Consider the following 17,633-nt stretch of genomic DNA (forward strand, 5'->3'; position numbering starts at 1 on the left):
CTCAAAATAATATCCAGGACAAATAACATAAAGTTAAGTTCCCTTAAAAGGGAACATGCTCTCTAAGAAGACTGACAGAAGAAACTTTTACTACTTTTACTCAGAACCATATGTGCATTTCCATCAAAATCTCAGGGTGTAATCATGTTTGATGGCTCTGTTCCATTCAGAGCTACTTAAAAAGTCCCTCTGAAGTGCCCCTATTGTGCTATTTTAAAGGTTCCTAATTTTGATTTATAGGTCTCCTAAAACAGGTTTACATGAATCAAAGGTCAAAAAACACTTTTATTTTCACATAATATACATTGCACATCACCACATTTTTCAATGATTCTCAAATGACCCATCGAAAGATTCAGATTCTTTAAACCCCTCCTTTCCAAGAGCCTACTCTGCTATGATTGGTCATATGGCCCAGTCTGTTATGATTGGTCTATGAAACGCCCATAACCATAACAGAACTTCAGCTCCAGAGGCTTCCTAATGCTCAGTGATTGCACACACTGTAAAGACAGTTACGCTGGCATCGATTTTACCATATCAATCTGAGTGTGAGTCCAATGATGAAACATTGCAAGAACTACTGACACCATTCCTCTACATCAGCATTAACAAGTGTACGTCCATCAACAAACCGATGTGTATATTTCTAATTTATTGCGGGCTAACTGTATGCACACGTTAGCCAAGCACTAACGTAAATGATTAATGTAACATTAAAGTTTGTAAAACAAATCTTGCTCCATCCTTTATCATTACTCAAAGAAGTAAGAATGACAGACAATCTGCATTAATTGACGGAGTTTTAGGTAGTTGTGGGCTACGGCTGATTAGCAGAAGTATTCCAGTAAGACAGTAATAACGTGAGTTAACCTGTTAGCTGGAGACCTACACAATTTTGAACACTTGATAGAAAATATATACATCAATAATTAATCATACTTACAGGTTGTGATTCTGAGGAGCAAGTTGGTCCAAATATTGGTCCAGCCAACGAAGACCATAGACGGGCATTATGCAAATGTGTTACCATGTTGCGGCTTTTGTTACAGCTGAAAGGACAGCTTTTTGTGCTCATTGCCAAATGTATCACTCATTCAGCATAAGATTTTGCCTTTTTATATATTTTTTATACAATGACTGAAACTGTCATTATTTTGAACATTGTTCTTGGTCAAGCACAGTGTGTCCAGATAACATAATGTGCTCTTGCCAAAAAGTTTACGTCAGCAAAGTGATAAAAAAGAAAAACATTCTTATTGTCCATGTGTTTGTGAGTTAGTGAAGTGTCATAAGTTCATTTACAGATGTGTGATCTATTTGGCATGCTCATGTTTATGGGACTGCTGTGGGTGTGGTGTGGGATGGGTCCGTGAAGATTCTGATAAGGACCCAAGAACTTTTCCCATATGGACATTTCTGGTTTGGACATACTGCAGAAATCCCCCTATAGAAAACCCTTGGCTGCTCCTACAGATGATTCCTTCATCTAATTGTCATCTCTTCATGGAAACCTATACATGGACTCATTATTCTCAGTGAAAAGAAGAATCTTAACAGATAAATTCTCAGGGAGAAAAAAACATCTCAATCCATACATTACCCCCTGGGAGGGGTTTGAGGTGAGTTGCTGAAACCCAAAACATAGGTAGAATGGAACATACAATGAACAAGAAAAGGACAGGCATGGGTATCTCTGAACATGCTGAAGCAAAATTCTGTGTGAAGAGGATCATCCTGGATGAACTTAAACTAGAGGAAGTAGCGCAACGGCAGACTGAAATCCAGGGGCCCTCTATAAAGGAAAAGATCTGTAACTCTATAAGGTAATCTTGCATGTGAAAATCCTTAATACATTGGATATTGTTGCAATTAGCCAATAATGTCAAGGAGGATTTAGAGTTAAGCTAATTTCCATAAACACATTATGTAAAACTCTTATTCTTTCACTGTCTGCAAGGTGCTTTGTGGGACAGTGGAAGATTTTAACGTGGATACCAGTTCTGTCCTGGATCCCCCAGTATTCTGTTCGGGAGAATGGACTTGGTGACCTGGTTTCAGGTGTCAGTGTGGGAATCATGCATCTGCCTCAGGGTTAGTTTACAAGTTCAATTTACAAAGCAAAACTAAACATGGGACAAAAATTCTCAAAATATTCCTTAAAGAATTAAAAAAAAAAAAAAAAAAAAAAATGAACAAAATCCCATTGCTGGGATGTCCCCAAGGTTGATAATTGAGCTAAATAATGCTTTAATTAACATATAACAGCAGATCTGAATGGGAAGTCTCTAAACGGATACACAGGCACATCTTGACTTTGCAAAAACATACCAGACTGTTAAATTGCGAGGATTTTTTATATCCATTGTAAGCTTGTCTGTGCGTTGATACTCAGGTATGGCATACGCTCTCTTGGCTTCTGTCCCACCTGTGTTTGGTCTCTACACTTCCTTCTATCCTGTACTGGTGTACTTCATCTTTGGCACTTCTAAACACATCTCCATAGGTGAGGGGAAGAGAAAGAATGTAGCTAATGTGAAATGTGTTTTTGGATTTGATACAAAATATATTCAACACATGCAATATTTTTACCAGTATTCTCACCCATAATTGTCATACATATTGGATATACATAGCCTACAGTAATAATTTCTGATAGTGTGATTTGTGTGCCCTCAATGCTTTGTAGGAACCTTTGCGGTGATTAGCATAATGATCGGGAGCGTCTCAGAGCGATTGGCTCCTGAGGATCGCTTTCTGACCAATGGGACAAATGGATCAGTGGTCATGGATACAGAGGCGCGAGACGTACAGCGGGTGAAAGTGGCTGCAGCAACGACATTACTGTGTGGTATCTTTCAAGTGAGTCTTGCAAAACAACACATGAAAGAATATGAAAATAAACATGAAAATACAAAAGAATGAGAGAATAAACAAACAAGTAAATAAACAAACCAAACAATGAATAAATGTGTGGGGGGGGAAATGCATGAAGGAATGTGAAAAACAATCAAATAAAAAAATAATAAACAAACCAATGCATCAATGTAGAAAAACAAACAAATAAACAAATACATTTTCAAACCAACACAAACTTAATTGATATATAAATAAATAAATAAGCGACCAAGCAAACTTTGTAGTTTTGATTATTTTTCAAAAATGTTTTTGTTAATTTTGTATTGTGTTTTTCTGTAGGTTTTATTGGGTCTTGTTCGGTTCGGGTTTGTAGTAACGTATCTCTCTGAGCCATTAGTGCGGGGCTACACGACAGGTGCGGCCACTCACGTCATCACCTCTCAACTCAAATACATGTTTGGAGTTTCACCCAGACGATTCAGTGGACCCCTGCAGCTGCTTTATGTGAGTTTTTCAGTTGGTTAAATCTTGAGACTAACAACGTAAATTAAAAAATGACATGCATTAACTCTGACTCTAATTCTGACTATTCACTTATTTAAAATAAAATAATTGTAATAGATGATGAAAGCCATTTACTTTATTATTAATTTATTATTAATGATAATCATAATAATGACCTTTCGCTATTTGTCAGTCACTTCAATGTTATGTTGACTGACAAATAGGGTCTCACTTGGGAGCCCCAATCACCTATGAGTTTTAGAAAAACGGGCAATGGAATTGGCGAGTGGAATTTGCATGCCAAGCCACTTCTTTGTGACACAGTGCTTCCATGGGTTAGGCCCCAGTGGTCCTCCTCGCTGCACCTCCGCAGGTACGTTGATTGTCCCTTTGGTGCCGCTCACGTGGAGCCTGGCTAGCACTTCCCAGCCCATCCTGCTGGCTCATTCAGACAATCAGACTCTGCTATGCAATTCAGTTCACTAGGCGTCCCCCCAGGTTCAGTGGCAAGCAAAGACGCCCATGTCCTGCGTGTGGAGATTGGGGTCCTGCTAATGAAAGATGCAATAGAGCCTGTCCCTCCAGCTGAGATGTTTTACAGCACATACTTCATCATACCCAAGAAAGGGGATTGGTTACGGCCAATCTTGGATCTGCGAGTTTTGAACCAGGCCCTTCACATGCTCCCTTTCAAAATGCTAACGCAGAAACGCATTCTCAAGTGTGTTCACCACCAATATTGGTTTGCAGCGATCGACCTGAAGGATGTGTACTTCCATGTCTCGATTTTACCTTGACACAGGCCGTTTTTTCTGTTTGCTTTCAAGGGTCAGGCATACCAGTACAAGGTCCTCCCCTTTGGGCCTGTCCCTGTCACTTCACACTTTTACCAAAGTCACAGAGGCTGCCCTTGCCCCATTAAGGGAAGTGAGCATTCGCATTCTGACCTATCTCGACAACTGGCTCATTCTAGCTCACCCTCAAGATCTGTTGAGTGAACACAAGGACCTGGAACCTCAGTCATCTGGGGCTTCAGGTCAACTGGGAAAAGAACAAGCTCTATCCTGTGCAGAACATCCCTTTTCTCAATATGAAGTTGGACTCGGTCAATATGACGGCATGTCTCACGAACGAGCGCACACAGTCAGTGCTGAACTCCCTGAACGCATTCAGTGGGAAGACAGCAGTTCTACTGAAACAATTTCAGAGGCTCCTGGGGCATATGGCATTTGCAGCCATGGTAACGACACTCGGATTGATGCATATGAGACCGCTTCAGCAATGGCTACATGGCCGAGTCCCGAGATGGGCATGGCGCCTGTGCACGCTCCATGTGGTCATCACACTGATCTCGCACCGAATGTTCAGCCCCTGGTTAGACCTTGCCTTTCTATGAGCTGGAGTGCCCTTAGAACAAGTGTCCAGGCATGTTGTTTTTACAACAGATGCCTCCAGAATGGGCTGGGGTGCTGCATGGGGCTCCTGGATGGGATATCGACTGCAGTGGCATACCAGTTGCCTATTTGATGACAGTGCTACCTGCCCTGTGCTGGTTTCGACCGTGGCTTCAGGGCAAGCACATGTTAGTCTGCACGGACAACACTGTGACGTTTGCATACATCAACCGCCAAGGTGGGGTACACTCACGTTGTCACAGTTAATTTCAGGTAGCTCTGTAGCTCAGCTCAGCAGCAGCTCAGGTAGCTCTGCAGCATTCACATTCCGGGCGAGCTCAATCATGTGGCCAATGCTCTCCTGCTTCCGGGAGAATGGAGACTCCATCCCCAGGTGGTCCAGTTGATCTGGAGTAGATTTGGGGACACACAGGTAGTCCTGTTTGCCTCCCCGGAGTCCTCCCACTGCCCCCTCCTTTACTCCCTGACCGAGGCACCCCTCAGCACAGACACGCTGGCAAGTACATATTTCCCCCAGTCAGCCTGCTTGCACAGACTTCACACTTCAGATTTTCATACACACTGTGCAAGGTCAGGGAGGACGAGGAGAAGGTCTTGATGGTTGTGCCTTACTGGCCCACCCAGACCTGGTTCTCGGTCCTGATGCTCCTCGCGAATCTGCCTTCCTGGCAGATTCCCCTGAGGAAGGACCTTCTTTCTCAGGGACGGGGCACCATATGGCACCCACATCCAGACCTCTGGAACCTCCATGTGTGGTTTCTGGATGAGATGTGAGTTAATGTGAGATCTGACTTAAGCCAGACACTCAAACCAGAGCTCCCTCTACTTGGCGAGCTTATGCTTTGAAGTGGAGTCTGTTTGCTGAATGGTGCTTTTCCCGGCAGGAAGACCCCCGGAAATGCCCAATCAGCTCTGTGCTTTCCTTCCTGCAAGAGAGGTTGTCCCCCTGCCCCCCTCCATCGCGGCACATCACGTTGCAGTTGACGGTAGGTCTCTGGGAAAGCACAATCTGGTCATCAGGTTCCTGAGAGCCGCCAGGAGGCTAAATCCTCCAAGGCTACACCTCATCCCCTCCGAGGATCTCTCTATGGTCCTCTCTGGACCTTCTTTGCTCTCCAGGTGAGTTCCCATTGACAAACCCTGGATTGAGTTTCCTCCCTACGGGTACATGCTCCTCCCTACGGGTAGGATGTGGCCTCCATAGCGTCCCTCTCCATTGGACTAGGTACGCTTCCCCATCTTTAACAACACTGGTCATGGCTTAAACAAATGGGAATAGAGAACCAAAGCACTCTTTCCGTCAAGTAAACATACTAAGGAACAGCAGCTACAACCACCTCCACGTTAAGCCTTGTCCCTTCAATCCCGTTGGCATGGAGGGCTGTTATTTTTGGGCTTCCGTGGAGCTCTGGGTAGGTTATGACTTAACAGGACAGTTGCCAATAGGGCACGCTACTGCTTGTCAGCATTTGCGTCTCAAAAACTCGTAACACAGTTCAGTGGTTGTGCCGCTTTCCATAGGGACCCCATTTGTCAGTCAACACAAGTTGTAGTGCTTGACAGATAGGGAATGCCTTAGTTACTGATGTAACCCTCATTCGCTGATGGAGAGAACAGATATATTATATCCCTCCTGCCACAAACCTGAACCACCCTGCTGAATGGCTGGGACCCTGTCTCAGATCTTCTGCATAAACCTGACTGTGTGGATGCATGCCACTAACTTATATAACTGTATGTACAGGGGAGTAGCTTGGCATGCAAAATCCACTCGTCAATTCCATTGGCCACTTTTCTAAAATTCAGAGGTGTTTTGGGCTCCCAAGTGAGAGCCCATTTGTCAGTCGACATAATGTCTCCATTCCCTCCATCAGGGAATAAGGGTTATATACGTAACCAAGACATTCTAGATGTTAACTGAAGAACTGCGAGACATTAACTCAAAAATGTGAGATATGCAACAAATTAAGCAGAGTTTCTAACGGCAGCTGCAGTGATGCGATGACTTTACCAATCAGTAGTTTGCTGAGTGCACTGATTTTGTATATCTAAAGTCTTTGATATAACCTTAACTCAGAATGGAACTCTGGAAATAAATTCAGAATAGACCTTAGCACAGTCTTTGACCTTAGTCAGGGTAGTGCCGTATTTACATTTTTACAGGAGACAACAGAACGATCCATTGAACACACTATATTCTGTCCCTCACAGACTCATTTTCATCTGTGTTAAATTCATTAAGTGTCTAACCTGACTAAGGTTTATTGTGTGTTATAAACTTAAATAAAAAAAAATCCAAAGAAATCCAAATAGAGTTCAACAGGCCACTTTTTCAGCAGTGCTGGTTAAAGATATATTTTTTCCATTCATTTCTTCTGTAGGTATTTTTAAAAAGTCTTTGTTAAAGTGTTATAAGCCATGAACCAAGCCACCCAGCTACAAGGTGAATCACAACATTACAAATTTTGATTAGAAGCAAAAAGTATTCGAACAGAGGACAAACATACAAACGTACATCCAGGGCCCAAGCATGGGGCAGGACCTAATGGGGGTGGGGAGGGACAGCTCCGGGTAGAACATCATGGGTTGCCATCTCGTAATTACGGTAGTTATGGCGTTATAAGCTCATTATGTTGGACCAGGAGGAACCGTAAAAGGGGCTGCTGTTTGTTTGAGATGCTCTGTGACTGTCTGTCTACAACTCTGCATAACCTCATGAAACGTGCTGATGACGTGATGTCTGCGAGAGCAGGGTAGGCAGAGGTATGGAAATACATATGACACATTTTAAAAATACACATTTATTTTATTAATGAATTTCTTTCTTTCTTTAGACTCTGGTGGAGCTAGGCAGTTTATTACCACAGACTCACATTCCCACTCTGGTGATCAGTCTGGTGGCTCTCGCAGCTCTGATCATTGTGAAAGTGATCAACTCCTGCTACAGTCACAAATTACTCCTCCCTGTTCCTATAGAGCTCATGGTGGTGAGTACATGGTGTGCCATGATTTTTCAGATGTTAGGCCAGGAAACTCCAACCTATACAAAACGTCAGATGTTCAGTAAACAGCTTTGGATGTATATTTCCAGATTATTGCAGGGACTCTTGTTTCTCATTATACTGATCTTGAAGCTGTTAATGGTGTAGATGTGGTGGGAGAAATTCCTAGTGGGTAAGTGTTTGCTTCACATTACATACATAGGAATAGATATTGAATGGATACTAAAAGTTAAACTGTTTCTTTTAAAAACACCAAAACTCATGCAGAAGGTTAGAAAGTTTTCTTGGTGACTCACTTCTTGGTCTTGATCTCTGTTGACTGACTTTGTTAAAACCCATCAAAACAGTCTACAGCAAAGCACTAATCCCAAGCCTCATGAAATTCCATTACTTACACCCTCACGTGTGAGTTTTACAGGACCTTTTGACTTCCTTCAAATGTGAATATAAAATATGATTCATCAGGCTTTTGAGGAACATTTATTTGTTCATCTCTCAATCATCATTGGATTGTATTGTATTGTACTATATGTTTAGCCCCACAATAAAACTACAGAGGTTTGATCATAAAACTAAGTATTTATATATCATCTTAATAAGACGTATTATTGGACGATAGAGTGACATCTGATATTTATATGTATTTTATGTAAGTATCTGTTACATTGTTATAAAGATTGATTTACATTACAAGCTATCAGAATTTCATCTCACTTTTTTGGCCATATAAATATCAGCAACTGCAGCAAATTGCACATTTTTTCTCAGTTTGGGCCTCTGAATAATTTTTTGATTAATTTTTTGCTTGAGTATGAGCATCATATTATATGAGCCATAAAAGCCTGATGTATCAAATATGATACTCAACAAAAAAAATCCATATGCAAAAATTTTTATATATACTGTCTAAAGGTTCAATAAACTTCCGTTTAAAAAAAAAATTGATTTTTCAAACTATTATTATATTATTTCATATGTCAGGCTTTACAGGGTTAAGCATTTAAAGGACAAATACAAAGGTCGGTGGGGAGAAATGTCCTTTGCCTCATGCATTACATTAAAAGCCAAAGTCATGTTAGTGATTTATAACCTCTGACCTCTCCACAGGCTGGTGCCACCCAGAGTCCCAGAGGTGGGTTTCTTCTCCTCAGTGGTAGGAGATGCGTTTGCCGTGGCTGTGGTGGGATACGCCATCAGCATTTCTCTGGGCAAGACTTTTGCTCTCAAGTATGGATATAAAGTAGACAGCAATCAGGTACAACATATGTAACACGAAACCGAAATGGGCCAACCAACCCATGTCGCACGTATGCCTCGAGTACACTTGTTCACATAGATATCATGCTCTGAAAATGTATGAACAATGTGCAGGGTTTAGTGTCTCTCATGGTCCCTCTGCAGGAGTTGGTGGCATTGGGGTTCAGTAATGTCATTGGTGCCTTCTTCCAGTGCTACTCTGTCACTTCCTCACTATCTCGCAGTCTTGTCCAGGAGAGCACAGGGGGAAAAACACAGGTGATATTCCGCTTGACAAAAAACATACTGTACCACTCAAAAGAAGAAATTAACCATTATATTTAGCAAAGATGCATTAAATTGATCAAAAGTGACAGTAAAGACATTTAAAATATTAAAAAAAGATGTATTTTTCATTGTTTCCACAAAAATATTAAACAACACAACATTGTTCAGTCTTCAACATTGATAATAATAATAAATGTTTCTTGAGCATCAAATCATCATATTAGAATGATTTCTGGAGGATCATGTGACACTGAAGACTGGAGTAATGATGCTGAAAATTCAGCTTTGATCACAGGAATACATTACATTTTAAAATATATTCAAATAGAAAATAGCAAATTTTAAATTGCAATAATTTTTCACACTATTACTGTTTTTACTGTATTTTTGATCAAATAGATGTAGCCTTGGTGAACATAAGAGACTTCTTTCAAAAACATTACAAAATCATACTGAACCTACAATACTGAGAAAAAAAAAAAAATTTGCACATATATACTGTATGTAAAACATATGCTGTCTGTTATAACATATGTGTCCCAACTTTTTTGGAATCGGGTTTGTAAAACAATCTCTACAAACATTTGCATTCATTGGTGGCTTTTGTGTCCAGTGTTGTTATTGTTAACTAAAACTAAAATGATTAAAAATAAGAAATTATTAAAAATAGAAATGCTTCAAATGCTTAGAAATGCTGCTTTGGCAACTAACTGAAATTAATAAGTATAAGTTGAAGTCCTAAAAACAGAAATAAAAATAAAGCTAAATAGAAATAAATAATAATAATAATAATAATAAAAAAAACAATAAAAAATGACAAAAGCACATAACAAAATTCCTAAAATTAAAATGAAAACTGAAAATATAAAATTAAAAGCCAATTCAAAATATTAATAAATACTATAATATCATATAAATAATACTAAAGAGGGGGTATATCTTAAAATTCAGTTGTTCATTGGTTGCATCCACATGCATCAACTGGCCAGTGACATTTTTTTTTTTTTTTTTTTTTAATTAAAGTGAATAAATCAAAAAAGGAAAACAGCCAAGCTGCAGGTACACTATCAAACAGCATAAGCATTTGTAGGTATCTGAATATTTTGCAGTAAACTTTAAATGCATTATAGTTTATACTTATAATCAATACGTTTTATTGTATTGTCAGGCTACATCATTTACAAATTGTGTACTTTTTACTATTTATTTACTTATTTATTTATTTAACAAATTCCACATGAAAGGGTTTGTCAAATTGAATGGTGTAGTTGATCTCACAGCTCTTTACTAAAGAATTCTATTAAATGCCAATGAAAAAATACTTAAAAATACTGGAGCCAATGAAAGCTGTATTTAGAAAGCATTAATTTATTATTTTATTGATATATTTAACTACATTTTTACATCATTTTAAATAAGCCTATTTATTGATTGATTTAGGCTACTTTTTCAGATTAGTACATTGAAAATGTATTCCTTAATTTTTTAAGCTATACTAATCCTCCATATGGAGATCAGAGCAATTATTAAGCTGTAGTTGTCTGTGTCTGTCATCAGGCTGTGCTTTCCACCATCGTGTTTGTGAATCTGAAGGGAATGTTCATGCAGTGTCAGGATATTCCTGCTCTATGGAAGAGCAACAGAGTAGATCTGGTGAGATCTGATGTTTAACACTAATAAATCTGTGTGTCTTGTGTATGGTAATGTGTCTAGAGCTTTTCACACTGTGCTTATCAACATTCTAAATACTGCTTTTAACCCTGGGTAAAGGATTGTTTCACACTTGTAATTTAGAAGTGGGGTTAGCACCTTTTACCTGGGGTTTTCGAACCCTGATCCGGAGCAGGGTTAGCACTGCTTTTGCGGTGCTAAACTTGCGCCATGTGAAATGATGCGGTGTTAATGTTACGGCTAGATGCTTAGCAACACACAAACGTGCCTCTCTACTTTCACACTGCAAGCCTTAATGCTCAATTCTGATTTAGTGCTTTTTGTTTGGCTGTTCACATTATCTTTTAAATGTGGCCAGTATCAGATTTGAGCAGTGTTGGGCACGTTACTTTAAAAAAGTAATTAGTTATAGTTACTAGTTACTTCTCACAAATAGTAAGTGGGTTAGTAATGGAGTTACATAATTATAAAAGTAACTAATTGCCAGGGAAAGTAACTATTGCGTTATTTCAAAAAAAAAAAAAAAAAATCAAATATGTCAAATAACTTTGATGTCCCCAATATTAAATATAAGTCTAAAATAAATTATGCTTGATCCGACTCGTGACTCATGATCCGCTCTTGCTCACGACATGAAATTTGTCTGTATTGTACTACGTGTTGTTAGACATGATTTTGACCACTTCATTAAGTTTTGTTTTGTAGAAAGCCTTTCTTTAAAGTGAATCGAATTCGTGAATTTGTTTTGTAAAAATTGTATCTTTATTTTAATCAATGTTTTATCTACCAATTGCCTGGATTTAATGAATAAGAAGCAAATATAGCAGACGATATAATCATGACATGGAGGCGCCGGCGCGATCACTTGCACGTGAACTGGAGCGCGTCTTAGAGGCTAAATGAACCGAAACTCAGCGGCTGCTTGCCTCACAGACATGAGAAATATATCTATAGAATCCTTGAAATGTCTACTTTTAATAGAAATAATTCAAAACGAAAAGAAATAGGCTACTCTGATTATGTAATCCGAATGAAATGTGCATTCTCTCTCTAGGCGCGTCCAGTATGCGTCCAGAGATGATGAGAGTCAGCAATGTCAACTTCAACTTTGCAGCTGACACTGATTCAGAAAACATTACTTTATTAATAAACAATTAAAATGTCACATTCATAATCATTACTTTTGCTGGTTCTTTATGGCAAGCTTTATGCGTGCGCTTGAGTGCTATATAGCCTATATTAAACGCTCATTATTATGGTTTATTCTTTCCAGTATTTAAGAAATTAAATTAATATAAATGTGATTAGTCAACTAATGGCTTAAATGAACAACTACTAGTCGACTAGAAAAAACTTATTTCACATATTTTCGATCCAGCATGTCACAAAGGGTATTCTGGTTTGAGCTCGTGCTCCACTCGCATGCTCTGACACACACGCAGAGCATCGTACATTATTATCAGTTTAAAATTATATTTGTGTATGACTAACCTGTACTATTTCTTTACAACAAAACGCTTTGTAGGTATATCATCTCTAGTCACACACCAATCATCATCAGTTAGCATGTTTCCCACCCTAACACTCACCAGAGATAAAACTTTGCATGTCCTATGGCTGAGAGAGAGACTACTCATATGAAAATCTCTTCAGTGCTCAATTATAGTAACGCGGCATTTTATTTATTTTTTGTCAGTAATGGTAACGCCATTGTAACGGGAGAAAAAGTAATTAGTTTGATTACTCATTACTGTAAAAAGTAACGCCCTTAGTAACGCCGTTTATTTATAACGCCATTATTCCCATCACTGGATTTGAGTGTGAACTGGTTACGGTCCTGCTCAGAGTACATTTGTCCCCTCTCTAAATAGTGTTAAAGTAACAGTGAAGCAGAGTTAAAGTTAATGAGATAATTAAGGGATTAAGTGATGATTGAGCATTAGTGATGAACACCTGCTGTTAACATGCAGAATCACTGAAGAAAAGAGAATTAGAGCTGATATATGTATGATGTCTATCAGCGCAGAATTGTGATGAATATCGATAGAGTGATGTAAAAGTTGCATGAATTTCGATGTGACTGTTCAGACTGAGGTCGCATTGCAAAACATCTGACCAGTGTTTGATTTAGAATAATATAATATGGAAGTGTGGCCCAAATCAGAATCGAAAAGATCAGATTCCATGTCATTTGTGCTGTTCACACTGTTATAAAAAAAATCAGATCTGAGTCACATATGAGCAAAAAAATCGGATTTGGGCCACTTTTGCCTGCACTGTGAAAGAAGCGGTCACATAAACACAGCGTGTTGTATAAACAGTAGGCTAAGTTTCAGCATTTGAGGAGGAAAAAGTTGAATGGTGACAGAAAAAACAAGACAATTGGAGTGTTTCATTTTTACCTTTATAGATGAAAAGTCCATTCAGTACAAACCTGATAGTAGTACAGTCGGCAATATATAGTTAATACGAAAATGTACAATGCTAGAACCTTTATGTAAACAAGTTTAATCCATTCAGCGACACTAACTTTGCAAATATGAAAATAAGAACAATAGGGTTTAAGAATGTACAGTGAAACATCAGTTTATGAATACCCAGGATTAATTGTTGACCATGGGTAAATTATGAGCAGTGTGAAATGTGAAGTGAGATAACCCAGGATTCATTTTACCAGGGGTTTAGAATGACCCAGGGTTAACTAGTTCAAGTGTGAAAAGCCCTTCACCGCCTGTTCCTCTAGCTGGTGTGGCTGGTGACATTTCTCTGTACTGTTCTGCTGAATCTGGATCTGGGTCTGGCAGCTTCCATCATATTCACACTGCTCACAGTGATCTTCAGGACTCAACGGTGAGCGTGTGTAAAAGTGTATTTGTGTGTCTATAAAGCTAATGGCTAGTTATTTCATAAGCATAATAACCATCATAATTTCTTTCTGTCTAGTCCCAGGTACTCTTTACTTGGCAGGGTTCCTGACACAGAACTGTACTTAGAAACAGAATCATATAAGGAGGTGAGACTTCCTTGCAGGCAAGCTGCTCATTTATGTGTACAGTATGTTTGTTTATGGAACTTATATACTCTATATTTGTGTATTTGGTCAGGCTAAAGCAATCCCAGGTATCACTATCTTCCGTTCATCTGCAATGCTGTACTATGCAAATGCTGAACTCTATCAAGAGGCGCTGTTGGAGAAGGTACCACACACAACAAATGAATTACACACATGACTAAAGACATGAACCGTCAACAGCTTTCAGCTTGTCTTTCTTTCTTTCTAGAGTGGAATCAATGTTCCAAAGCTGAAAAAGAGGAAAGAGGAGGAGAAGGCAAAAAAGAGACCAGAGAAGGAACAAGATAAACAGGTGAGAGAGGAATGCTGCAACAAGGAATTCTGGAAACTGTTCTGAGAGGATGAGAGCATGAGAGTGTTTCAGTCCAAATACCACAGCTCACAATCCCATACACACATTCATCATTACTACAATAACCCTGCCACTGTAAGAAAACACTTTTTTTCATTTGTGAATCATTTTCCAACAACCCCTTACAAAAAAGTATACATCAAGTTCATTAAGTATACTTAAGTAAAGTTCAAGTATATTTTAAGTATATGTAGTAATACTAATTTCAATGTACTAGCAGTATACTTGTAAGTGTACTATTTCAATACTACTTGGGACTAAATTGGCCCACTTTTCAGTGTTTGAAGTATACTTTTAAGTGTGTAACAGAAGTAAATTTGAGTACACAACTAGTTTACAACTACATTCGGTTGTACTGCTGCTATACTACAAGTGAATGTATAGGTAGGCCTATAGTGATAGTTTACTAGTTAAAAACATTTTTTGTTTATGAAAGTGCTCTTTGAAGTATACTCTCAGTAAACTACTAGTTCAATAGTTTTATACTGCAAGTAAGTTTTCAAGTTTTCTTCTAAGTCACCAGCCAGCACCAGCATTTTTGATCATTTTTACAAAACTTTCATGGCCCCTGGAGTATTTTGTTGTATGAATATCTGAACATAATGGTAGTGACTTATTGTTTTATACTTATTGTATGATATTTGGCTTATTTCTGTTATACTCTCTGAGCCTAATCCTAATTTTGCATTTTTGCATTTTTACATTTTCACGAAAGCACAGATTAGTATGTTTATTACTGTTCCTCATGATAACCAAATTGGTTCCCTCAAAATATATAAAGACATTAAAATGTTACAAAAGATTTCTATTTCAAATAAATATCTAGTTCAGCCATGAAACTCTAGATGGTGCAGGCTGATATAACCTTTACATGCAATCTGCAAGCAATCATATCATTGCCGCATGGCATCAAGCTGATTGGCCTCTGCTGATCCTGAAGTCAATCAGATTTCTTGTTCAACATTTAAATAGCCTAGTTTAGTGTTTTCTGTAGGCTAGTCCTGCAGAGTTCCTCTGATACCCTCCAACTCCCCCAGCTCCACCTGTCTAGATCTGCTACATGATTCATGTATGTCTATCCATTCAGCAGCAGCAGATCTAAACTATTTCGAGAGTTGTCATGATTGAAATGCTGTTCTTTTGAACTTTCTGTTCATCAAATAATCATTAAATAAAATTTACAACTTTGATATAGGCCTAAAAAATAAATGGTTCTTAAGCATCACATCAGCATATTAGAATAATTTCTAAAGACTGGAGTAATGATGCTGAAAATTCAGCTTTGGAATAAATAGGAATAAACTACATTTTAAAACATATTAAAAATGGTTAGAAAACAGTTATTTTAAATTGAAATAATATTTTACAATATTACTGTATTTGTGATAAAATAAATACAGCCTTGGCGAGCGTAAGAATCTTTCAAAAACATCCAAAAATTTTTACCAACCCCAAAACTGATTTCAGGTTTTACCATCCATGGTAAATTGGGGAAATTTGTAGGAAAACCTCACACACTCACATACCTCTTTACAGAAACCTTTTTGTAATTTAGGTTCTTTAAGTTATTACAGTATTTAGTGAAGTTAAATGGTTTATTAAGTAGTTATGTTTCTTCTTTATAGACTGGAGTTCTGAGAGATTTAGCGAACAGATTGCTGGTCTCCATGAAGAATGTGAGTGAATCTGTGCACTGCCAAAGAACAGACCATGAACACATCATCAATGACAACAGCATAGCAACAGTAAGCCATGGTAACATGAACTGCAGCTTTCAGCCAGAGCAGGACTCTGAGGAGGAGGAACAGGACAAGACAGACACATACACCTCCAGCTGTGACAATGTGCAGGAACACACACACTCCATCATCCTGGACTTCACTCCTGTCAGCTTCATCGACACAGTCACCCTGAAAACACTGAAAAACGTCAGTCAAAACAATATACATATACTATACATACCTACAATACAGATTGTTTCAAAGCATTCAAAGAGTGTTAATGTTGTAAAATTCTGCCTGACAGAGAGATCTGTCCAGCTCTGGGTTTGCACTGGTGAGACTGTGATCACACAGAACATCAACATGTTTTCTCAGTCATATCATTAATCTATCCTGTCACATTCATGTGAACTTTTGTTCTGTTGCTCTGCCACAGGAAATGTCCTGCGTTACGAGGTTCTGACCAGCAGATGTCAGTATGTCCACCCTCTTTGACTGATGCGCACATGAGAAGACCCCTGTTACCGCGACTGGCATCAGGATGGCACAAGTCATTGGATATTATTGATATGCCATAAAGAAAACGTCTAGTCATTGTGAGATGTGTGTGTGTAAGAGAGAGAGAGAGAGAGAGAGAGAGAGAGAGAAAGTGTGTGAGAGAGAACTGACACCCTTACCATGTTTTATAGGCTACACTTTTGATGGATAGGATAACTTGTCAAAACTCTTAATTAATTCAAAATATTAAATGAGCTTAAAGGGTTAGTACACCCAAAAATGAAAATTCAGTCATTAATTACTCACTCTTTTATGTCGTTCCACACCCGTAAGACTTTCATTCATCTTCGGAACACAAATTAAGATATTTTTGATAAAATCCGATGTCTCAGTGAGACCTGCATCACCAGTAATAACACTCCCTTTTTCAATGCCCAGAAAAAAACATATTTAAAACAGTTCATGTGACTACAGTGGTTCACCCTTAATATTATAAAGCGACAAGAATACCTTTTGTGTGCCAAAAATAACAAAATAGCAACTTTATTCCACAATATCTAGTGATGCATGAAGCTTTGAACACCGCTTCATGAAGCTTTGAAGCTTTATGAATCATTTGTTTCGAATCAGTGGTTTCAAATTTTGATGATGAACGAAGGTCTTACGGGTGTGGAACAACATGAGGGTGAGTAATTAATGACATAATTTTCATTTTTGGGTGAACTAACCCTTTAAAGGGGTCATGAAGTGCGTTGGTTTAGTGTTTTATAATGTTTCCTGGGGTGCACTTATAACGTTAGTATGCTTTTTACATCCAAAATTGTCATAATTCATAAATAAAAGGCATTTTTCCTACCCTGATTTTAGCCTCTGATTTGAACGCTCCGTTTTAAGGGGCGTGTCTGCTGTGAGACTTCAGTGTAAACGCCCACTGCTGTGATTGGCTGACATCTTTGCATATGAAAATATCCAAGTATTACTCTCTTTTAGCGCGTTTTTACTATTACAGCTCTA

At 38.5% G+C, this 17,633-nt stretch overlaps 1 protein-coding gene across 1 annotated transcript in view; it reads left to right on the forward strand.

Annotated features, from left to right (window-relative positions):
* The first annotated feature begins 1,686 nt into the window (after positions 1 to 1,686).
* Positions 1,687 to 17,633, forward strand: part of si:ch211-117c9.2 (solute carrier family 26 member 6) — a 211,994-nt gene continuing 196,047 nt past the window's right edge. The window contains 16 exon segments of the mRNA XM_051880799.1: positions 1,687 to 1,826; positions 1,961 to 2,094; positions 2,396 to 2,506; positions 2,690 to 2,862; positions 3,199 to 3,363; positions 7,613 to 7,765; positions 7,870 to 7,952; positions 8,888 to 9,035; positions 9,182 to 9,324; positions 9,367 to 9,386; positions 10,842 to 10,957; positions 13,719 to 13,825; positions 13,919 to 13,988; positions 14,080 to 14,172; positions 14,257 to 14,340; positions 16,026 to 16,328. Coding sequence (XP_051736759.1) covers positions 1,687 to 1,826; positions 1,961 to 2,094; positions 2,396 to 2,506; positions 2,690 to 2,862; positions 3,199 to 3,363; positions 7,613 to 7,765; positions 7,870 to 7,952; positions 8,888 to 9,035; positions 9,182 to 9,324; positions 9,367 to 9,386; positions 10,842 to 10,957; positions 13,719 to 13,825; positions 13,919 to 13,988; positions 14,080 to 14,172; positions 14,257 to 14,340; positions 16,026 to 16,328 — 2,043 coding nt within the window.

This window comes from Ctenopharyngodon idella, chromosome 22 (assembly GCF_019924925.1).
Source record: "Ctenopharyngodon idella isolate HZGC_01 chromosome 22, HZGC01, whole genome shotgun sequence".
Classification (NCBI taxonomy): Eukaryota; Metazoa; Chordata; class Actinopteri; order Cypriniformes; family Xenocyprididae; genus Ctenopharyngodon; species Ctenopharyngodon idella.